Here is a 24930-nt window from a genome sequence, read left to right as displayed (position 1 = left end):
TTTGGAGTCACACACAGGGCAAATTAGAGAACCAATTGGATTTTTCCAGCAACCTGGCAGCATCATGATCAATTTTACTGTACCCAGCTTTTATTTCTAGATTTCATTTGAAAACTGAGTTCAAATTCTTAAACACATATTAGAAAGATATCTTCTCTCGAAGACAATATTTTGGATAATCTACCAGATAAGGTGCTGAAATCATCAGGGTGATCAAAATGCAATTAAGTACTAGGTGAATTGGAGTACTAGAAAAAATGAGCTTTCATGATCTAAATAGCCTATTCGCATTCTCCACTTAAATTCTGAAATCTCTGTATTGATATACTGAACTCCTTCATAGACCCATTAACAATGTCCCCCCACTGATGTATAATGATTTCTCTCACAGGCACACCAACAGCATACCTACCCCCAGCACTGATGACTGATCTCCCTCACAGATTTACCAACAGTGTCCTCACTCATGGTACTCCTATTCTCCAAAAAAACCACAGAGGTAATCATCACTGACTCCTTATCAGCAGCAAACCCAATTACCCCATTCTACCATCTTGCTGACCTTTCTACCCACCACAGCCACTGGGAGTAAATTTTGCCAACTTCCTGCCAGCAGATAACTGATTATTGCCCCTCTCTAGAATGTCTATTCACTTGTGAACAAAGACCTTGCCATCCATGACCTGACTGTGAATAATTGCATTGACTTCATAGCCTTAATAACTTGGCTTATGGATGATCACACCTTTCCCCTTACTGAATCCACCCATGTTTATACCTCACACCAGGTGCTCAGTCAAAACTGTGATGGTGGTATTGTCCTTATCACTAATTCTCACCTTGGTCTCTTCTTCTATTCCCCTGGTACCTTCTCCTCTCTAGAACACCTCCTTTTGTTCCACCTTTCTTACCTATCCTCACTGCTTTCCTCCCTCAGCATTTACACTGAGCAACTTCTCATCCTTTATGATTTCTACCTCTCTCTTTCTATTCAACTTGTCTTCCTGTTCTCCCTTAATCTCTCCCTCTACATAAAATCACAAATCCGTGTTCACTGTCATCATCTGGACCTTATAATTTCTTGTGGTCTCCCTATTCCACTTGTCTCAACCACAGACCAAGCCATCTCTGATCACTTCTGTGTATCCTGCACCATTCACATCCCACTTCCAACCACACTTCCTTAAGCATCCACCCCTGGGGAAAAAAAACCTTCCCCCCCAAAGCGGGGCACGCAGCACCTGTACACCCAGGACTTAATCTAGTCACCCAGGTCCTCCCAATACCGTTACACTGATCCCCCACACAGGCAGGCTAACAACGTATAAATTCGTCGTACTGATACATTAATCTCCCTCACAGGAGCAATACTCCAGTTCCCAGTGACAAATTCGCTTCAACAAGTGTTTCGATGCGTACTTTGTTTTATGCATGTCGCATCAAGCAGTGAGTTAAAGACAATAATTCCAGTTCTCAGATCAGATGGCATCTGCAAAACATTCTCAGTTCACCCATATTATTTGTGACATTCCTAATTGGGAATTACGCCTCATATCTTGCTCCCTGGGTCCATGTACTCCCTGTAAATGCAACATAGTAAATACTGCAGCTCCCTGTTACATTAAGTGCTCCTGATATGTGACTAACCTGGGACATATTTTCTTCACACAAGATCAAGAATACACTGAGCCTATTGTAGAGGCGATTGTTTGGTTTCGCGCTCCTGTGGAGAGCATACCTGGAAAATTGCTGAGGTTAAACTAAACGGACGAAAAAAATAATGTGCTGGGGCAAATGGAATTTCCGATATTGGTTTGTCAGGATCCCACCTGAGGGAGAGGGAAAATTTGCCTATGTGCAAACCAAAAGGAAGTGTAAGTGTGAATTAATAAAGATGTGGGAGGGAGGGGGGATTATATGCGCTAAATTGTAAACACACTGTTCATAAACACATTTAGCAATTCGCTACACCTTAACGCACTGAGGAAATACATGTTTGAGGATGGGCAGTGGAGGATTCCTCTCGTTCCCTCGGTGAAGTTATGTTATTATTTTCTGTTGGTAAGAAGATAACTGAAGCATTATATGAAATGTTCTGAGGGGAGGGAGTACACTCTGGGGTGGTCATGTCTGTGATGTCATGTAGCTGGATGTGTGTGTGTGTGTGAGAGAGAGAGAGAGTTGGTGAGGGAGTCAGAGAGAGAGAGAGCAACAAGCGAAGAGAATGGCATCAATCGGAGACTTCGATCCGCTTCAGGCTACTGTCCCCGCCACCAAAATCGAGATCACCGTGTCCTGCAGGTGAGGAAAGGGGTGAGGGAGGGAGGTGGAGGGAGTGAGGGGCAGTGGAGGTGAGGAGAAGGAGGGGAAGCGGGAAGGGGCGGCTCAGGGTTACCTGTGAACAGCGTCCCCCGCCTCGGCGGACGGCAAAGTTGGCGGGTACCTCCGCCCGCTGCTGTCACATTTCCCAACAATACCGAGAGCCAAAAAAAAACAAACCGAGAAAGAGAAGGGAGGACCGGTAAAGAGAGAGAGAGAGATCCGAATAAACCTTTCAGAAATTGCCAGGGGAATCTGCCCCTTGTCTGCAAGTTTGTGACGGATTATTATTAAAACCCGATGAAAAAAAAAAACCCTTTTGGAAATATTTCACTTGTTAAGATTTGTTTCGGTCACCGGCGTGTAGGTTGCGTTTTAAAATGCGCTCGGAACGGGACCGGGCTCCACCCGGAGTGTGCAGGTGCCGCCGGGGTGGCCCTGCTCAGTCTTCGTTACTTTTATTTGTGGCTCGGACAGCTGCCCCCTCACTCCCCAGCCCCCCTCATCTCCCCCCTCACTTCCCCTCATCTCCCCCCTCACTTCCCCCCACCCCACTCCCCCTCACTTAACCAGGCAGCGTTCAAAACTCTTCCTTTTTCATCTTTATTACAAATGCTGTTCATCCCCTGGAATTACCCCCCCCCCCTCTCCTCATATCGATCACCTCAACGTGGCCCGAAATTAGTATTTGAGTTTCTTCCTAAAAATTGCAACATTTTGTCTCACCGATGAAGCGATTCCGGGCCCAGACCAGCCCAATATTGCAAATATTGGCAACACAGTGTCGGAAAGTGGTAAATACCAGCATAGGGGGCTGGATCCATGTCACCGCCAGAAGGTGGTAAATTCCTTCACATAGAATGGAAGGGACAATAAATACTGGCATATGGATACTGGGTTCATGATGCCAGCAGGAGGCAGTAGGTGCCACACATGGTGTGGGCGCATGTCACCACCAGATGGTGGTAAATACCAACACACTTAGGCTGATATGTCTCACTGTGATCACGAGAGGGGTCACCAAAACCTTACAAACAGGCTCTGTATACAAGGGGGTGATGAATACCAACATGTGGATTTGATAATCTGAAACTGATGGTTTTTGCAGTAATTGCCAGCAGCAGAAAGACTGGATGCCTCTTATTGCAAGGAGATAGTAAATGCAGACACTTAGGTTGGATCAATTCACTTTGAGCATGTGGTAAATATGGCCATGCGAGCTGTGTGGATTTTGCAGCAATTAAATGATAAAGACTGAGTACATGTCGTCATGACAATGGACTGAATGAAGTGGCGTGTGGAGTGGACATATTTTGCAGCAGAAATTAATGAAGAGACAATCAATTAAACCAGAGAAAGTGGATACACTTCACTGTTAGGATGTGGTAAATGACAACAGATAGGGAAATAACATTTTCATGTGACAATACAAATAGGGTTCAGTTCAACAAAACTAGGCAGAATGAGCAAGTGGTAAATACCTGCTGACTAGTAGTGTGCAGTTCATTGACTTGACCACCAGAGGCATGAAAATAAAACTGAGTATGAAAAAAATGCAGGCATGAAAATCTGAGCTAGCTTGAGAGGTTAAAGGGTGATTGTTTTATTGGTTCCTGGTCTGTAATAGCGGATTTCCTCCATTTCAGGTGAGGGGGCAAGTTGCTTTGGTTGTTGGTGCTGCCCCCTCTCTCCATATTTCATCCTGCTCTTGGTGAATAGCCATGCCATTGTGGAGGAAAGTATTGTAGGGAAAGTCAGTCAAATGATTGGCTCCTAATTGCTGCCACCATGTCACTTTGGCACAAAAAAATGATGCCTGATTGTCTCCAGCTGTGAATCTGATTGCCAACTTTAATTCTGTATAGCAGCCAGAATCCTATTTTGTAAATAATTTTTTTTTGTATAAAAATAAATCTTATCTCCATTCACCAGGACTCCTCTGGAAATGTTTGACATTATAGTTGGATGAACCAAGCACCCAATGTCAAGAGTGTACATAAGTCTCTTCTACGTTTCAAAGGCTCAGAATTCAGGCAGCCGCAACATCGAGTGGGTAGAATGTTTTGAAAAACAGGCATTTTCTCAGAAAACAATAAGTCACATGTCATATTTAAAGCCTCCTTTTATTGGTGCCACATTAAACTAAAGCACACAAACCTGGTTCTTTGTTTTTAACCAACATTTATTTTCTCAACACTGCTTTAAACTTTGTTTCCTTTATGGCTCAAGGATAAAATTCGTTTTCTTGTGCAAAAAATGATATAGATTAAAATGTATTTTAAAACAGCTCCTTAAGTACAGTATCAAATACGTGAACTGCATCATATCTTTAGGATCTGGGGTTTTATAGTGAGGACCAAAAATTATTAAATTGAAAAACAAATTAAACTAATTTGCATACTTGTTAACCAATTATCTCTAACATGGTAATTAGTGTTACTAAAAGGTTTTGCTTAAATGGGCATGTTTGATTTCAGGACTTTTGTTCATGACCTCCTTCCAAATTTGAGTAATAGTATGGTCTTCTAGAATTTGCTGCCTTCACTTTAACAATTTTTATGTTCTTGTGCCTAGGTACTGTCTCAGAAATAAAAGAAATGTACTTGCCCTAATCATTTGTTATATAATACACAAGTTAAGCAATTGAAACATTTCAAAGTCTAAAGTTTGAATTGTCATGCAAAATGCTACATTTGTTAAATGAATCATTCTTTTAGTATAACGATTTTAATTTAGATAGTGCCTACTATTTAGAGGGGGGCAGAAACAGAAAGTATCCACCATGGGTATTGAGTTGTGGGACACCTCACTGCCCTGGCATTCTATTGCATTGTAAGTGCTGGAGACCCTTTATGGAGTACAAGTACTGGGACCTTGGCCAATGGAATTTTGCTGACAGAGCTTTCCCAGAAAGATGAAAAATTCAGGAAAAGGATTCCAACATACTTCGCAACCTTGTTAAAGTGCTTTGAGTAATTGTTTCCTGCCATTTATCAGGTAAAGTTCAAGATCTGTTACTACTTGCTAGTTTAGGATCAATAACGATCATATCTAAATTGAGCAATTTGATTTGCACAATTGATTGCTTTTCACTTGTTTTTCATACATTGGATTCACATAACAACAACTTGCATTTATGTAGCATCTTTAATGTAGTAAGCCATCCCAAGGTGCTTCAGAGAAGCATTATCAAATGCAATTTAATGTAAAGCCACTTAAAGAAATTTGAATAAGGTGACCACAACCTTGGTCAAAGGTTTTAAGCAGTGACTGAAAGGAGGAGAGAGAGTTGGAGAGACAGAGAGATTTTGGGAGGGAGTTCCAGAGATGAGGGCCTGGGCAGCTGAAGGCATGACTACAAATGGTGGCGTATACTGACGCACTGGGGAAGATTTACCCTTACATCATTTTAACTGCTTAACAGGTGGAGCATTCACTGTGGAAGCAGTTAAACTGGCTCAGTGAAACCTCATGCTACAGCAGAAGGGGCTCAAAAAGGTCTCCTGAGTGCCACAAGAATAATGTGGCCTGATACCCCTCTAGGCTCTCTCCCAACTACTTTCCACCCACCCCTCCCATTTAACCCCTGCCCTGATATTGCACCAACCTGGAGCTGGTGAGCTACATCAGGATGCTTGTTTGAGGTATGCAGTTCACCTTTTAGGTCTTAATATAGCCCGGCCCTGAAAAAGGAATGGGCTTTGCCCCAGCACTATCAGGCAACCTGAAAGTACACTTTTTATTCTTCCATGGGATGTGGGCATGATTGGCAAGGTCAGCATTTGTTGCCCATCCCTGATTGCCCTTGAACTGGGTGCCTTGCAAGGCTATTTCAGAGAGCAGTTAAGAGTCAATCATATTGCTGTGGATCTGGAGGCCAGACTAGGTAAGGATGGCAGATTTTCCTCCCTAAAGGGCATTAGTGACTCAGATGGATACTTACAACAGTCAATCATGGTTTAATGGTCACCATTACTGAGACTAGCTTTATATTCCAGATTTATTAATTAAATTTAAATTCCATCAGCTATCGCAGTGGGTTTTGAACCCATGTCCCCAGGACATTAGTCTGAGTCTCTGGATTGCTTGTCCATTCCCACCTTCAGTTGCTTGATAGTAAAAATCTACTTCATAGACTTTAATCTCACATTCCCATTACGTAGTGATACCTACAGATTTCAATGTTCTTATTTAGGATTTATTCAGCAACAGGAAAACCTTTCCAAAACCTCAAAGTCCACAAACCACAAACAGGACAAACAAGTGAATAAAGAAATATAAGCACAAATAAGACTAAGCTCGCTGGGCTTCATGGATCACCTCGCCTGTAATTGGGAATTACTTGGGAATTACAGGCTTTATTTTGACATTTCTAGCATAAGCTGCTGTTGGGACACTTGGTACAATTGTTGCAGTCCGATTGTGGCAGGTATCACAAATCAAACACACATAATTTTGTGCACCAGAGCAAGTTAAAATTCTTTGAATCTAGCCTACATGGGTAGTGTGCTGAAAGGGGTGGGGTGAGAGGTAGAGATAGATCACTTCTAACTGAACCTAAGACGGGGAGAGGGGGAGAACCGCAGACTGTTCTGTTCACCTACCTACACTTTGATTCAGGCATAGAGAACCTGAGGCAGGAACTCAGCACAAATGTATACAGCCACCAAAACAGAGCTGTGCAATCCGTGTGTCTGGGTGGGTAGTGAGGAATGGTAACTGTCTTCTTATTTTGTGGTGTTGCTTATGAGATCAAGCAGGAGAAGGAATATATAAAGATAATTCATCTAACTTCATGCTGCTGTAAGAGTCTCACTCACAAGTGCATATCAGAAATTCGGATGTACCATGAACATTTTCTCCAACTGTTAGAGTGGTCCAACCATTAGTGACAGAATGCGCTTGAATTTCCAATATATAGTGCCAATGGTTAATGTTCCCACCAGGGATATAACATTGCAAAATGAGCCCCTGTGATCATGAAAGATGTCAAGCAGTTTTTAAGTGCCAATACATTTTCATTGTAAAGGTTTTGAGCCTTTGGGTATAATCCATGCATATTTGCTGAGAAGCCAGATCTCATGTTGCAGGATATCCCTAAAGCTGAAAAAAGTGTGAGAGAAACCTTACTAAATCAGGAGAAGTACAGTATACTGAAGCATATATAATATGTTTACATCTTATTCTAGCAAATTAATGGAGCATGTTCTATTTTGAGTCACTGTCTGCAAGGTTACTGCAGTGTTCGAGTAAGGTTAAGGCTTTGCTACAAAGAATAATTTGTCTGAAGTCTTCCTTGTACAGACTGCAATATGCACCCAGCAGTTAGCTAACAATTCTTCTTGTTCATTGTCAGCTCAGTCCTTCGTGTGTTTTGGGGGGAGCGGGGGCTGGGGGCGGGGGGGGGGAGGGTAGGTGGGCAGGGGATGTTGTTTATTCCTTATTCCATTCCTTGCACGGCTGCCTTGAGTAAACTAGGGGCCACGACATAGGTGGAACACATCACAAGCTGATGACATATCAATGATGTGGATTGTAATGTTACATTTACTGGAGCATTCGCTTGATTATTTTTGAGGTGGGAAATGGGCAGACATTTAATGCATTTTTTTTCCCTCTTCTTGGACGTTTGAATTGGAAATTAAATAGATGGAAGGAGAGTCCATGACAACTGGCTTCTGATGTGGTGAAATTCCTGCAGTAATGAAGCAGTACTGTGGCAAACAGGATTTCACTGTACAAAAAAAGCAAGCAACCATTAGATACGTCCTACTGCCTTATTCTTATTTTATCAGAAAGGAATAGCTATTTCCACAGGAGCAGTTTTCCCTGTCAAACTGGATAAATTATGTAATGCATTTATTCAGTCTTCTGTTTGTTGACAAGAGTGCTAAATTGCCACGCAAAGTGGCGTATAAACAATGAAAGAACTCTTTTAGAGGACAAATTTGGCTGGGCGCTGTTCCCTCAGCTTGTGCGTCTTAAACATACTTCCTCCCGAATTTCTTTGTGTTCTTGAATTGAGTACCAGTGGCTGTCAGAGTGAGAGCCAGTGGAATAGCAGCTGCGAGTTTCCTGGGCTTGCTCTGCTAATTCACTTTGAGTAGGGTAGTCTGAGTGTGCAGCAGATGCCAGGATCAACATGTACAGATGGAACTATGGAGTTCCTGACACAGATTTGTGCAGCTGGGAAGCGCTTTTCAAAAGTCTTTTGTTGTTATTCTGCCTATAAATAGCTGGACTTGCTTCTGACAGAGGCAGAAAACTGGTGGATTTTCAGACCCGCATCCCATGTGCCCCCTCCCCTACCCATCCACAGTTGGGGTTCTAAAAGGAAAGTCTAGTCTGTGTTATAATGTAGGAACTTCAGCAGTCAATTTTAGCACAACAAGGTCCCACAAACAGCAATGACCAGATAATTAGATTTTTAAAAAATGATGTTAACTAATGGATAAATATTGGCTAGGACACCAGGGATAACTCCACTGCTCTTTTTGCAAAATAGTACCATGGGAACTTTTATATTCACCCGAGAGGGCAGACAGAGTCTTAATTTGATATCTCACCTGAAAGGACACCTCAGACAGCGTTGTTCACCCTCAGTACTGCACAGGAACGTTAGCCTAGATTTTTGTACTCCAGTCTCTGGAGAGAGACTTGAACCCACAATCTTCTGATACAGGCACGACAGTGTGACCCACTGAGCTCTGGCTGATACTTAACTGCTTAGGAGCAGGTTTAGCATTCCCCAGGGGCATACTCTTGTATGACATTATCATGGAAGAAGTGGAGCACCACCAGATGGAGCAGAGAAGACTTGGACAGCATTTGCTGCAAGAAGCACCACAGTTAATTTCATCACTGACATCTTCTCTTCTGCATATGGAACAAAATCTACCTTTAACACCTTTAATTCCTTCTCTTCCTCTTTCAGGTAGCAGGACATTCTCTCAGATTACCACCAGTCCGATTAAATGACACCACACAAACCATATCTGCCCGACATGACTGTGCCAATCAGCATCGCTTGGGTGAAGATGGTAGCACCATCCAAGTGCATCTATATGGCTACAGCCTCCATGTATAACAAATGGCGATGTTAGTACATGTTATTTTCTAATACAATAAATCATAAAGTGCACACAAGACAATCTACTATTTCTTAACGTGGCGCTTCCCCTGAGTGACGATTCATGCCATTTTATACCTATTCTCGTGCTACTTCTGGATGCTGCCTGAGGCCCAGGATAACTGGAGGTGGTTGCCTGCTCTATAAAAAAACTCATGGGACTGAGGTGGCACATTGCTCAAGGCGGCTTGCTCATGACAGTGAAGCGCTGCTGGCCGCTTCTCTGGAGCTAGTTCCTGGGAAGCCTGATCTTGCCTTTTATGTTGCACTGAAATTGAAAGAGGCAAACGCTGTTCCTTTTCTCACCTGCTTGTTCCCCCCAGTCTGCTGCCAAAGAGTGCAGGCTGAACACACTTTTTAAAGGCTGCATGGGGGTTTCCATATTATTCAAATGCAGGCTCCCATCTTACACGGCTTTTATGCCAGTGATGGCATCAATTGGGAATGGAGATGGGCAGACTGTCGAAGCCCACGTGGATCGGTGGATGCAAGTTTAAAGTTGCAACAGCAGCATAATACACTTAAAGGAAATTCTAAGCCAGCGGTAATGGTGGGCCAACTTTCATGTGTCAGAAACAATCATGTTGAGATTGTCAGTGAAGTCACTGCTGCAACCAAAGCCTCTGCATTTGTAAATATACCAAGGTACATTTAAATGTACAATGAGTTCCTGATAGAAACAGAGATGTACTTCATATAATCGTACAAATTAGGAGCAGGAGTAGACCATTTGGCTCCTCCAGCCTATTCAGCCTTTTGATAAGATCATGGTTGATCTGATTGTGGACTCTACTTTCCTGTCTACCCCTGAACTCTTGGACTCGCTTGTCAGTCAAGAATCTATCCAACTCAGCCTTAAAAATATCCAATGACACTGCTTCCATTGTTCTCTGGGAAAGAGAATTCCACAGACTAGTGACCCTCTTAGAGAAAACAAATTCTCCATATCACCATCTTAAATGGAAGACCCCTTAATTTCAAACTGTGTCCCCTCTTTCTAGTCTCTCCCACAAGGGGAAACATCCTTTTAGCATCCACCCTGTCAAGCCGCCTCAGGATCTTACATGCTTCAATAACATCACCTCTTATTCTTCTATACACCAATGGATACAGGCCCAACCTGTCCAACCTTTCCTCATAAGACAACCCCTTCATCCCAGGAATGAGTCGAGTGAACCTTCTCCGCACTGCTTCTAATGCAATTATCTTCTTTCTTAAATAAGGAGGCCAAAACTGTACACAGTATTCGAGATGTGTCTCACAAACGCCTTGTACAACTGTAGCAAAACTTGCCTACTTTTATATTCCATTCCCTTTGCAATAAAAGCCAACATTTCATTTGCCTTCCTAATCACTGGCTGTACCTGCATACTAACTTCTTGTGGCTGTACCTGCATACTATTTGATTTTCATGTACGAGGACACATAGGTGCCTCTCTACCATAGAGTTCAGCAATCTCTCTCCATATTTTTAACTTAATTCATGGGATGTGGGCATCACTGGCTAGGCCAGCATTTATGGTGTCAAGCTTCTTGAGTGTCGTGGGAGCTGCACTTATCCAGTCAAGTGGAGAGTATTCCATCACACTCCTGACTTGTGCCTTATGGATGGTGGATAGGCTTTGCGGGGGTCAGGAGGTGAAATACCTATCGCAGGATTCCTAGCCTCTGATTTGCCCTTGTAGCCACATTATATGGCTAATCCAGTTCAGTTTCTGATCAATAGTAACCGCCAGGACATTGATAGTGGGGGATTCATTGATGGGAATGCCATAGAATGTTAAGGGGTGATGGTTAGATTCTTGTTGGAGATGGTCATTGTCTGGCACTTGTGTGTTGTGAATGTTACTTGTCACTTGTCAGCCCAAGGCTAGATATTATCCTGGTCTTCCTGTATTTGGACATGGACTGCTTCAGCATCTGAGGGGGTCACGAATAGTGCTGAACATTGTGCAATCATCAGCGAACATCCCCACTTCTGACCTTATGATGGAAGGAAGGTCATTGGTGAAGCAGTTGAAGATAGTTGGGCCTAGGACACTACCCTGAGGAATTCCTGCAGTGATGTCCTGGAACTGAGATGATTGACCTCCAACAACCACAACCATCTTCCTTTGTGCTGTGCATGACTCCAACCAGCAGAGAGTTTTCCCCTGATTCTCATTGACTTCAGTTTGGCGAGAGCTCCTTGATGCCACACTCAGTCAAATGCTACCTTGATGTCAAGGACAGTGACTCTCGCCTCACTTCTGGAGTTCAGCTCTTTTGTCCATGTTTGAACCAAGGCTCTCATGAGGTCAGGAGCTGTGTGTCCCTGGCGGAACCCAAACTAGGCATCAGTAAGCAGATTATTGCTAAGCAAGTGCCGCTTGATAGCACTGTTGATGACCTCTTCCATCACTTTACTGATGATCAAGAGTAGACTAATGGGGTGGTAATTGGCCGGGTTGGACTTATCCTGCTTTTTGTGTGCAGGACATTCCTGGGCAATTTTCCACATTTCCAGGTAGATGCCAGTGTTGTAGCTGTACTGGGACAGCTTGTCTAGGGACATGGCAAGTTCTGGAGCACAAGTCTTCAGTACTTGTACTTCCGGAATATTGTCAGGACCCATAGTCTTTGCACTATCCAGTGCCTTCAGCTGTTCCTTGATATCACATGGAATGAATTGAATTGGCTGAAGATTGGCATCTGTGATGCTGGGGACCTCTGGAGGAGACCGAGATGGATCATCCACTCGGCACTTCTGGCTGAAGATTGTTGCGAATGCTTGAGCCTTACCTTTTGCAATGTTGTTCTGGGCTGCCCCATCATTGAAGATGGGGGTATTTGTGAAACCTCCCCCTCCAGTGAGTTGTTTAATTGTCCACTACCATTCACGACTGGATGTGGCAGGACTGCAGAGCTTAAATCTGATCATTTAGTTGTGGAATCGCTTAGCTCTATCACTTGTTGCTTATGCTGTTTGGCACGCAGGTAGTCCTGTGTTGTAGCTTCACCAGGTTGACACCTCATTTTTAGGTATGCCTGTTGCTGCTCCTGGCATGCATTTCTGCACTCCTCATTGAACCAGGGTTGATCCCCTGGCTTGGTGTTAATTGTAGAGGGGGGGGGAATATGCCGGGCCATGAGGTTACAGATTGTGGTTGAGTACAATTCTGCTGCTGCTGATGGTCCACAGCACCTCAAGGATTCCCAGTCTTGAGTTGCTTGATGTGTTTGGGTGCTGCCATCTAGAAGGGGCAGCAGATACATGGGAACACCATCACCTGGAAGTTCCCCTCCAAGCCACTCACCATCCTGACTTGGAACTACATCGCCGTTCCTTCACTGTCACTGGGTCAAAATCCTGGAACTCCCTCCCTAACAGCACCATGGATGTGCCTACCCCACAGGGACTGCAGTGGTTCAGGAAGGCAACTCACTACCACAGTTAGGGATGGGCAATAAATGCTGGCCTAGCCAGTGATGCCCACATCCTGTAAAATGAATTTTCAAAAAATCTATCCCATTTAGCACGCTGGTAGTGCCACACAACACGATGGAGGGTTTCCTGAATCTTACATAATATGCTGCTTTTCTATTCTTCCTGCCAAAGTGGACAAGTTTACATTTTTCCACATTATAGTCCAACGGCCGTATTTTTGCCCACTCATTTAACCTATCTATATCCCTTTGCAGGTTCCTTACAGCTTATTCTCCTACCTATTTTTGTGTCTTCGGCAAATTTAGTAACCATACATTTGGTCCCTTCATCCAAGTCATTGATACAGATTGTAAATGAGGCACCACCACTTGTCCCTGTGGCACTCCACTCATTACATCTTGCCAACCCAAAAATGACCCATTTATCCCTACCCTCTGTTTCCTGTTAGCTATCTATGCAAAAAACCCCTACACCATGAGTTCTTATTCGACATGGCATCTTGTCAAAAGCCTTCTTGGAATCTAATTACACCACATGTACAGGTTCCCCTTTATCTACGTTGCTTGTTACTTCCTCAAAGAACTCTAATAAATTAGGCAAACACGATTCCCCTCTCGCAAAACCATGTTGACTCTGTTTGATTGCATTAAGATTTTCTATGTGCCCTGCTAAAACCACTTTAATTAATGGATCCAGCATTTCCCCTATGATAGCTGTTAGGCTAATTGGCCTAGATATTCCTGCTTTCTCTCTTCCTCCTTTCTTGAATAGAGGAGTTATATTTGCTATTTTCCAAACTGTTGGGACCTTTCCAGAGTCTAGGGAATTTTGGAACATTAAAGCTAATGCATCTACTATCTCAGCAACCAATACTTTTCAGACCCTAGGATGAAGTCTACCAGGACCTGGGGACTTGACAGCCTTTAGTGCTAATAATTTCCTCAGTACCCTTTCCCTAGTGATTGTAATTGTTTTAAGCTCCTTGCTCCCTTTCACCTCTTGATTTACAATTATTTCTGGATTGTTATCTGGCTCTTCTACAGTGAAAACAGGTGCAAAATATCTGTTTAATGCATCTTCACTTCCGTATTTTCCATTATTAATTCACCAGACTCACCCTCTAGAGGACCAACGTTCACTTTAGTTACACTTTTCCTTTTAAATACCTCTAGAAACTCTTACTATCTGTTTTTATGTTTCTGGCTAGCTTTCTATCATACTCTATTTTCTCTCTCCTCATTTCTTCAGTCATTCAATGTTGTTTGTTATATTCTGTTCAATCTTCTGACCTGCTACTAATCTTTGTGGAATTATATGCCTTTTCTTTCAATTTGATACCATCTTTAACTTCCTTATTTAGCCACGGATGATGCATCCTTCCTCTAGAGTCTTTCTTTCTCATTGAATGTATCTTTGCTGAGTGTTATGAAATATCTCCTTAAATGTCTGCTAGTGCATCTCTACTGACCTATCCCTTAATCTAATTCCCCATTTCACTTTAGCTAGCTCTGTCGTTGTACCCTTATAATCACTTTTATTTATGTTTAAAACACTAGTCTTAGACCCACTCTTCTCTCCCTCAAATTGGATGCAAAATTCAATAATGTTATGATCACTGCTACCTAGGAGCACCTTTACTATAAGGTCATTAATTAATCCTGACTCTAACATAAAAAGAGACAGAAAACAAAGGGAAAGGATCTTGGATATAAGGCACCCTATCAAGAAGATCTATTTTGTTTCCAATGATTGCCGTTATATAAAAATTCAATTGTAGTCTAAGATTTGCCAAACACTGATCGAACCTTGATGCCATGCATGAGTTAGCGAAGTAAACTAATCTTACAGATGAGCTGCTAGGCTTTTGTAATTCTACCACCAAGAACAAATGATGAAAACAGCTAGATTCTCAATGTGCATTCTTTTACATTGAAAGTTAAGATACTGGGAGAAGAATAGAATTAGCAAACATGTCTCCTCAAAATAATCCAAGCCAGTGACTTTTAATGCCATTCTTGATGAAAATACCAGTAAAGGTCATGGTGAAGGAACTCATGAGATTTGAACTAATTTGTAACATCAAAACAAGTTGCGTGCTCTTGTCTCGCTCTGGCCAATTTTGTACCCTGAAGAAAGGTGAGAGATTTATGAGGAAGAGAAGTATTTTGTTATCCATGATCCATTTCTATGTTTGACCCAGTTTTTGGTCATCTGTCCTAATAACTCCCTATGTGACTAGGTGCCAAACTTTTGTCTGATTACGCTCTTGTGAAATGCCTTGGGATGTTTTACTATGCTAAAGGTGCCACATTAATACAAGCTGTTGTTGTATTTGTTTTGTATGATAAAACTGTTATTGGTGATATGTGAGGAGATGCTTTTAGCCATCCATCATTGTGGAGGAAATGGTGGTCTGACCGCAATATCTTCTTTCCCCCCAACCTATCTCTCACCTAGCAGCATGGGCGAGATTGTGTTTGAAATTACTCAAGAGAGCCAGTAAAATATTTTTCAGTAGTGTGGTAAGTCAATGATGCAGTTGTCCATCGCATAATTACTAAAAAGCCGATGAATGCAATGTGAAGTACTAGGGTTGATTCCATGATCTACTGGTCCCAGCAAAATTTGGAGGGGAGTGGAGGGCACTGGGTAGCACACTCAAGGATCATGTGTCCCTTGTAGGAGTGCTGGATTGTAAATCATCCTTACTGTCCCTTCATCTCTGGGATCTGGGTTCTGACCTTGCCAAGACTGTTGCCAAGATTAGAGGAGCTGGTGGTGTAGTCCGAATGTCATAGGGCTAGTAATGCTCTGTAGGCATGGGTTCAAATCTCATCATTGCAGAGGGTGGAATTCAGTTAGTTGATAAATTCAGTTAGTAAGTCTGGAGTTGAAAGTTAGTCTCAGTAATGGTGACCATGGGCGGGATTTTTCGGCCCTGCCCACTGCAGGGATTGTGTGGTCCCACTGAACGTGAATAGACTTTTGGCTGGACTGCCGAATCTCCTGCGGTGGGTTCTGCCATGATGAGGCCGGAAAATCCCAGTCCAAGAAACTATCATTGATTGTGGTAAAACCCATTTGGTTCACTAATGCACTTTAGGGAAGGAAATCTGCTGTCTTTAACTGGTCTGGCCTACGTGTGACTCCAGACCCACAGCAATGTGGCTGACTCTTAGCTGTCCTCTGAAATGGCCTAACAAGTCGCTCAGTTCAAGGACACTTAGGGATGGTCAACAAATGCTGGTCTGCTTGCCGGTGAAAATCCAATGAAAAAATTTTTTAAATGATGAAAGTTTTCCATGATAGCTTGAAAGATTGTAAGTGAGATTAATTTGGGCCATATCCAGCCCAATTCCAAGCAGGTGCGAAGTCACAATGTGAAACCGCTTGTTATAATTCTGCACTAAAGGATGAAATTCTTCCTTTCAAAATATTACAAAAAAAATCAGTGTGATTTCACTAAAATTATAAACAGGAGAAATTTCACCCCTAAATTAGCTATTTCACTCAGAACACCACTAGGAGAAGAGGGAACATTGACTTCTTTTTGGTGTATGCAATGAAGTTGTTAACTCAGCAACGAAGGATGAGTTTGTGATTCTATTACACCGAGCATCCAGAGGAAATCTTTCCTCAAGGATAGTTACTTAGTAAATGGAAAAATCTTCACACTGGCATGGCAACTGATGCTCTCCTGATGTTGTTGCAGCAAGCTGATTGGGGCAGTGCCGAGGTAGCATCTCCCTGCGTCTATCCCAAGCTGTACCCGACTTGAGCATGCTACAGAGCATTACTAGCTGCTAAAATGCCTGTTTTCCACTAAGATTAATGATCCATCAGCAGAATTGCAGAAACTTGCAGTCAAGGTCATTAACTGATGAGCTGCATTGGTTTATTACTAATGATCTTAACAAGGTCTTAATAAATAAAAAGCTACCTTTCATCTTTCATTTATCAGTAGATATCTTTGAGTGGTATGAATCCACAGAGCAGCAATAATGTATGAAAGGGGCATCACATTGTACCCTCATCTTTTATTAAAATTAACAAAGAAAGGAATGTCAAAAAGAGTAAATAATTCACTTTCCCAGCACAGACATCCGTAATTGAACACAACCTAGAATTCAAAGCATTAAAACCCTGAAGGGCTTTTAGATGTAAGTATTGATATGATCCAATTTACACAACATACAATTTTCCTTAGGGTCCTATGTTTGGGGAAACTCTTTCGAGTTACCAACAGTCACAGATTGCAACTCTTTTCGAGTACAATCACAGTTCTTGGTTTCCGGGAGTGGGACATGAACCCACAACCCTCTGATTCAAAGGCGAGGGTGCTATGAACTGGAAGGTGCAGAGCTTTAAATAGGGTGAGCATGACCTTTTGTCAAAGTAGCATTCTTATGTGCTGCTTCTGAGGTTCTACAGTGAGTTCAGTGTAAGTCTCTCATTATCAACATCAAGCCAAAGCTCCAAAAATATCTTCAGTCATATCCAGCAATAAAACTAGTATGTGAGGAAGTCAGTTTGGGATTATTATGAAATTTGGTTTTCAGCATGATGCAGTTTCTTTGACACAGGTAAGATTATAAGCAGCCTACAGTAGGAATCAAATTGATAGCTGTTACAAAGTATATTGGACGGGAGAAGATTCAATCAAATTAACAAACAAAGCATTACAGGATGCCATAACAATTAAATGGATTGTCCCCAAAGTCCAGGCTTCAAAGAGTTAAACTTTGCGTCAGGCAGACAGATTGGATTGGGAGGAATGAGATAGGCAGAGACTGGCTGAAATAGGGAGACTGCAGTTACTATACTGGCTGAGATAGGATTGGGTGAAGCTGACAGTTTGGAATTACAGACTGATGTGGACTGACTGAGACAGGCACACCAAGGTACAGCAGCAATAACTCAGACTGCGTGAGGCAGGTTGACTGAGTGTCAGAGACTCAAGCCACAGTATAAGTTAAGCTTGCAAATCTCTGGTAGCAAGAGATGCTCTTCAACTTGTGAAATCAGTTTGCTGAAAAATGAACCATTTGCAATGGTTTGGCTTTGAAAAGCAGATAAGCCATTGCTGTATAATACATATACAGTTTGTAAACTGCAAATGTACTCTGATAGGAAGTCTTTAACTCCGAGAGCTTCTGTTAGATGATGCTGCTAAATGGTCAGATCCTCTGTTGCAATCAACATTCCCGGCATTTTACATTTACCATCTCTCAACTATTGCTGTATAACAACAATTGTGCAGCAAGGAAGCACAAGTGTCAGTAACAGGATCCAGACGTATCCATGATAATGATTTGGGACTAAAATACAAGCCAAGATGTGTAAAATTAAGATGTGCAGTCACTGTTCTTTGTGTTCTGTTGATTAATAAATATATCCCGTTGGTTGCTCTTTTTGTTGTCTTTGCCTGTTCTGTTTTGTAACTCAGTCCACATCTGTTATTTTTAACCTCTGGTGTTAATGCATGTAAAACCCACAGAGCAATTTCAACTATTCTAAAGAACTCAAGGTGAACAAGTGAATGTGTCACCATGTTCTAATTGATGTGTCCTGACAGAGGTGAAGCCACTTTCAGTACTGAAATGATTATGGGAAAGAATCCCTGTATTTAAATAATAGACCTGGAAAAAAAACCAGATGGCTCATGAGATTTTTTTCATACATTCACGGGATGTGGGTATGGCTGGCTAGGCCAGCACGTTTTGCCCACCCCTAATTGCCCTTGAAAAGGTGGAGGTGTGCTGTCTTCTTGAACTACCTGCAGTCTGTTTGGCGTAGGTACACCCGCAGTGCTGTGGGGGAGAGTTGACCCAGCAACAGTGAAGGAACAGCGATATAGTTCCAAGTCAGATGGTGAGTGGCTTGGAGGGGAGCTTCCAGCCATGGTGTTCCCATGTGCCTGCTTCCCTTGTTCTCCTAGGTGGTAGAGATTTAGGAAATGCTGTTGAAGGTGCCTTAATTGACAAGTTGTTGAGGTGCATCTTGTAGATGGTACACGCTGCTACCGCTGTAGTGGAACAAGTAAATATTTAAGGTGGTGGATGGGGTGCCATCCTGGATGGTGTTGAGCTTCTTGAGTGTTGTTGAAGCTGCACTCATCCAGGCAAGTGGAGAATATTCCATCACGCTCCTGACTTGTGCCTTGTAGATGGTGGACAGGCTTTGGGGAGACAGGAGGTGAGTTACTCACTGCAGAATTCCCAGCCTCTGAGCTGCTCTTGTAGCCACAGTATTTATGTGGCTGGTCCAGTTCAGTTTCTGATCAGTGGTGATCCCCATTGATGGTAGGGTAATGATGTTGAATGCCAAGGGAGGTGGCCAGACCTCTCTTGTTGGAGATGGTTGTTGCCTGGCACTTGTGTGGTGTGACTGTTATTTGCCACCTATCAGCCCAGGGCTGAATGTTGTCCAGGTCTTGCTGCATGCGGTCACAAACTGCTTTATTATCTGAGGAGTTGTGAATGGAGTAGAAACTGTGCAATTGTCAGTGAACATCCCCACTTCTGACCTTATGATAGATGGCAGTTAGAATAGAGATAAAATAAATAGCATCTTTGCATCCTCAAGATACCCCAATTGTAAGTGAATTTTGCAATAAGGCAAATGTTTATGAAATTGGCCCTGAAGGTGACAATAAGACTTCAGAGAAATGATGCTGAGATAAAAGTGGCAAAGCTCCAGACTGTTCAAGTTCTAAAGGATGTCTCTGCAACTGATTCAAATATCTACTTGAACATCTGCATTTAAGTGTTAACAGAGCAATAAAACTGCAAATGTTATTCACAGGCAGGGAAAGCGGTGTGTGAAGTTTTGCTTTGTTGTCGATATTTTCTATAGGCTTTTTGGATTGATCCAGCATGTTGAAGTGCAGCTACTGCAGCCTTAGTGTTCCTGCCATGATTGTGAAGGTCTGGCTTAAGTACTGAAAGCTGTTATGATGCTATTCACATCATGATCTTACTATCTTTCCTGTGTTGGAGGTGATGCTCCCCAGCAAGGAGTACACCATTTTCATCAATGTAACTGTTCCATATTGCCCTGGACTGCATTCATTCCCGGAGCCATGGACTTTCTCTGAAGCTTGGCAGGCAGGACTACAATATTTCATCACTAGGTAAATACAGGCTTCATGCAAGACTGAAGTAGGTGATGATGACAAGTGGAACTGAGTGGCTTGAGGATGCTCACTCCACCAGTTTTCCCAGGTATCTTTGCCACCTGTTTGGCCAAACCTCTTGTGATTACCAAGTCAAGAAGTTGAAGGTTTGAGCTTGGCCCCTTTACTGAACACAGGCAGATGGGCAGTGTCATGGCGAGTCATTTGTTAACAAGTTATTAGCTGGTCACCGCTGAAGATGCATTGTTTCATGCACTTTGCCACATATGTTGACGTCTGTCTGGATTGTTTTGTAGACTGTACTTCAGCTAGAGTTATTTATTCTCTAGATTGTGTGATAAGAAATAGGAGCAGGAGTAGACCATACAGCCTGTTGAGCCTGCTCCGCCATTCAATACTATCATGGCCGATCTTTGGTTTCAACTCCACTTTCCCACCCGCTCCTCATATCCCTCGATTCCCTGAGAGACCAAAAATCTGTCAGTTTCAGCCTTAAATATATTCAATGATGACACATCCACAATGCTTTTGGGTAGAGAATTCCAAAGATTCACAACCCTTTGGGTGAAGTAATTTCTCCTCATCTCAGTCCTAAATGATCGGCCCCTTATCCTGAGATTGTGACCCTGTGTTCTAGGTTACCCAGCAAGGGGAACACCTCTCTGTGTCTACACTGTAAAACCCTTCAGAAGAGACTCACACCATTTTTGATGACATCACTGGGAAGGAAGATCCACAAAGTAAAGCCAAATACAATTTCTTGGGGGACTCGTCCATGAGTGTTATTGTAAGAAAATGCAGTGCATTTGTCACAACTTAATGTTTATAGCTTTTGCAAAAGCTGCGTAACCATTTCAACAGTTTTCTAGAAATACAACAGGAGGTGAACATTTCATTGTGCCAAGGAAGCTGACCCTATTGAAGGGAAAGGCTGTCCATGCCATTGGAGCAGTGAGACCTAGAGGTCATGGGAATTCACCTGAAAAGATGGATGTTCAAGAACCATCACACCAATGAGCAAACACTGAGATCTGAGACCAAGGGTCTGTGGCAACTTACATGCATTATTCTAGAGTGCACAGCCTCATTCATGGCAACATCAGAGAAACTTTCTCTTCATTCTATATTATCAGTGTGCTTGATTGAAATCTGCAGAATTCCCCTACTGGCTAAGAGGTGGAGAGGGACAAGTTGGTGTCTCTTGCTCCATGGAAGCACAGACTGCAGCTCTGGTGTCTATAATGAACTGTTTAGATCGTACTTTCTGCATCAGCTTTGAGACACTGAGGGCCAGAGTGCAGGCTGCTGGATCACAGAGCTTTTAGGGTACAGTAGTTGCCATTAGACCAGCCACCTCACTGATCGGTGTCTCACAGATCCCGAGCCCAATGGAATGGTGATGACTGGATATGACCTGCCTAAGGCTGTGATCTCTGAGAACAGCAGCATGTGCAGGGCATTTGGCCTTCTCTTCAGAACACCACACTTGTGGCACACAGGAAGTGATACCAAGCTAGCCAGGCACAAGCTCCTGAGATGCAGCCAGTGGTGCCTTTCTGCTCAGTCCCGTGAAGCACGTGGAGCAGTCAGCCACCTGATGTGATTCTGTTTGTCGGCTTTCACCTATGCGAAGCTCTGGAGAAAGAAATGTAGGTTCAATCATCCAGGTGAAGCATGGTGTCAGGAGAGAGTAGGCTGGCTTCTGTTCACTTTGGAATTTATTGAATTATTCTGCTTTTTTATTGGCAGAGATTACAACCCTGCAGGAAAGGGTGCAATTAAGTTGTAGTGATTATTCAATCAGAGGATAATTGTTGGCATCATTAGGGCAAAGCGGTCTGTTCACGGATGGTGTCCAGGTTGAAGGATTAGTCCTTTATTTGAAGGTGAGGGAGAAGACTGTACGGCTGTAATAACCAAGGTATTCTTTGTTAAACAGGAGAGAAGATTTCAATGATCACTAGAGATGCAGCAGTCACTGCATGGCATCCTCCATGTGCTTCTGCTTCCAAAGCAACCAGGGACACCTCCATAGGGAGGTCCATTTTGACAGTCATCTGCTGCTGTTGATGCAATTCTTAGTGTGATAATTTTTCATGGGAGCAGGGCTGTTTGCTTTGCATCAACAAGTCACCTTGTGATGCGATTTACTTCCTTGAAGAGCTCAGGGAATTCTGAATTCCAAAAGATGAATGCATAATAGCAACTTCCAGCAAATCTTTTGTTGATGTGCAGAATCCTATCTGTATATTCAGATAGTGGAACGCCTTCTGTTGAGGAAATTGAGGGGGTTAGTTGTACGAGCTTACAAAGCCATGTGGGTGCCGGTAAGTGCTGTTATCTCAAGAAAGCCAGTGGCTCCATAAAAGCGGCTGACTGTATCCTGCTGCTGATTTGAAATGATGCAAAAGTCAATGAATTCCCCAGCTCTTCTGGAAAGTGCACATGTCACCTGATGTCTACATGGGCTGTACTGCACCCTGGCTGTTCGGAGTCCCTTGCGATTGCCCAGGATGACCCAGTACCATGAAAGTTGAGTGCAGATGTCAATTCCATGACCATGTCAACAGGAATGCTCGTAGGGAATGACACGCCTGATCCCACGAAACCTTCGCCGTGATTGGGAGGTGGTGGGGTGGGGGGAATCAAAATCGCCCTGATAGTCTCACACCTCCACGGGTGCTCAGTCATAAGTCCAAGGCTGCCTGTATTCAATGTAAATATATATTTTTAAAAAGTCTCAGGGAAGTCATTCCCAGCTATGGTACTATGGTAATCACTCCTGAAAATTCAGCAGTGCTCAGATCTCAGAAAATATGGTGGGTGGGATTTTCCGCACCCCGCCCACGGTCGCGATCTTCCGGTCAAGGCAGCGGACTTCTGGCTGGCGGGGCGCTGCCTCGCCTGGGACGGGTCCTGCCCGCGATGGGAGCCAGAAAATCCCGGCCTGTGTCCTTCCAACAATCTCGGCTCAGGAGCAGCTGCACCTTGCATTTCTCATTCTAATTCAACCCCCAAATGCTCTGCAGACATGAATCTAGGAAATTCCAGACTGGCCCTCATTATAATACATTCAAATTATGTGCATGGGGGCCATCAGGCAGTTTACAGAAAGGGCCAAGAGCCATAAGGAAATTTAAGAGGGATGGGTTTTGGGCTGACAAACCATGGTGGGGTTTGGGGCGGGTGGAGGCTTTCACCTCAGGAACTGGCCTGAGCAATGAAAACTTTATGGAATTATGGAGGTAAACTTCATAGAATTTGTGGGGCATCGTTCCTGGGCAGACTGAAAAAGTGTGTGTGTGTTCACTTGCTTCGAAGCCTTGATGCAGCATACCTTTGTGTCCCCTTCGGAGCATTTTCTTCCCACAGTTTCTCATCCACAAAAACATCTACATGCAATACATTTTTAAAAAATAGCATTTTGCATTCATGAAGATCACAGCTAGACTTGCAAATGCGTAGCAATGTCTTTGTTTCTTTAAGTGGTATTGTCGTGCATGTTTCTTTAAGTAGACTACATTGCCTTTCTGCAGGGAGAATTGCCATGCATTGTGAAGCAATGCTTGTTAAAGGATTAATGATAGTTAGTGCTCTGAATAATGCCTTTGGCTGGCCCCTGGTGGATTTGGGCAGAAAACAGTAGAGATTTTGGACAATAAAGTGAATACTGTTCCTTACAGAAAACCCTCAGGAGTCAAATGTATCTAAAGCCCTTTCTGTCTTTCTACTACAGATGGTAACATCACAGAATAAAATATGAGACTGGTGTGAAGGATGAAACGTGTCAAGATTAGAAAAGTGATTTAGCTCATTGTTTTTGTGATGTGCAGCAAAAAATGAACTCTCTTTTTAGAAGTATCCTGTAGGTTCTGTCACATGATTCAGTATATCTCTCTGTCCAACATCATAAATCTTCAGGACTGACACTACGATTCCAAAGTATCCTCAGGTCTTGTGCCATGAAATCGATAACACCTTTTGTCCTCTGTCACCTGCCACTGCTTTTATCTTCTAAAGGTATCAGAACACCACCCGCCCCCTCCTTCGCCAGGTCAAACAAGCTAACTGCCAGATTGTCCATAATGATAGGTAAACCAATTTTAAAAGTAAATCAACCACCTTGTATATAATACATAAATTATTGATGGCATGAAGTGGATTTGAAGTAATAATTGATCTTTGTTGCTTGAAGTTTAAGATGCCATGATGAAGGTCTAAATCATAATGCTTCATTCACTGAGCAGTACAATATCAATTATCCTTCCATATTTCTAAGTGGACAAGGCCAATCATTTGAAAATTTAGAAACAGAAAATGCTGGAAAAACTCAGCAGGCCTGGCAGCATCTGTGGAGAGAGAAACAGAGTTAACTTTTTGAGTCCGTATGACTCTTCTTCAGAGATAAACAGAAGTAACAATGTGATGGAATTTATACTGTGTAAGGGGAGGTGGCACAGGCAAAGCAGAATGGAAGGTCAGCGATAGGTGGGGGCTAAGGAAAGATGGACAAAGATCGACAAAGCTCTTCTGTCCATGACATCTTTGTCAATCTCTCCTTAACCTCCACCTATCGCTGACCTTCTATCCTGCTTTACCTGCTCCATCACCCCCCTCACCCCTTACACATTATAAATTCCATCACATTCCTACTTCTCTTTAGCTCTGAAGAAGAGTCATACGGATTCGAAATGTTAACTGTGTTTCTCTCTCCACAGATGCTGTCAGGCCTGCTGAGTTTTTCCAGCATTTTCTGTTTTTAGTTCAGATTTCCAGCATCCGCAGTATTTTTGCTTTTATATTTGAAATTTTATTTTGGTTGTTGACTGAGAAGATGACTATTACTGCTGCATTCAGGGAAAGGTGGGCCTGTTCTCCACAAGTGGACATGTTCATAACAGTCAAGTCCAGAGTGACCAC

The 24930-nt window shown here is 42.9% G+C and overlaps 1 protein-coding gene across 2 annotated transcripts in view; it reads left to right on the top strand.

The window, feature by feature from the left end:
• Positions 1–2117: 2117 nt before the first annotated feature.
• The window catches only part of LOC144681563 (copine-9-like), a 410414-nt gene continuing 387601 nt past the window's right edge, over positions 2118–24930 (top strand). The window contains exon 1 of one of the 2 annotated variants that reach the window (XM_078543246.1): positions 2118–2301. In XM_078543246.1, coding sequence (XP_078399372.1) covers positions 2225–2301 — 77 coding nt within the window. In that variant the 5' untranslated portion in view covers positions 2118–2224. The remainder of the gene's footprint in view (positions 2302–24930) is intronic. The other variant, XM_078543247.1, reaches the window with a different exon arrangement.

Source organism: Cetorhinus maximus, chromosome 6 (genome assembly GCF_964194155.1).
Source record: "Cetorhinus maximus chromosome 6, sCetMax3.hap1.1, whole genome shotgun sequence".
In the NCBI taxonomy this organism is placed as follows: Eukaryota; Metazoa; Chordata; class Chondrichthyes; order Lamniformes; family Cetorhinidae; genus Cetorhinus; species Cetorhinus maximus.
The sequence above is the reverse complement of the archived record's forward strand: the minus strand, read 5'-3'. Positions and strand labels throughout refer to the sequence as shown.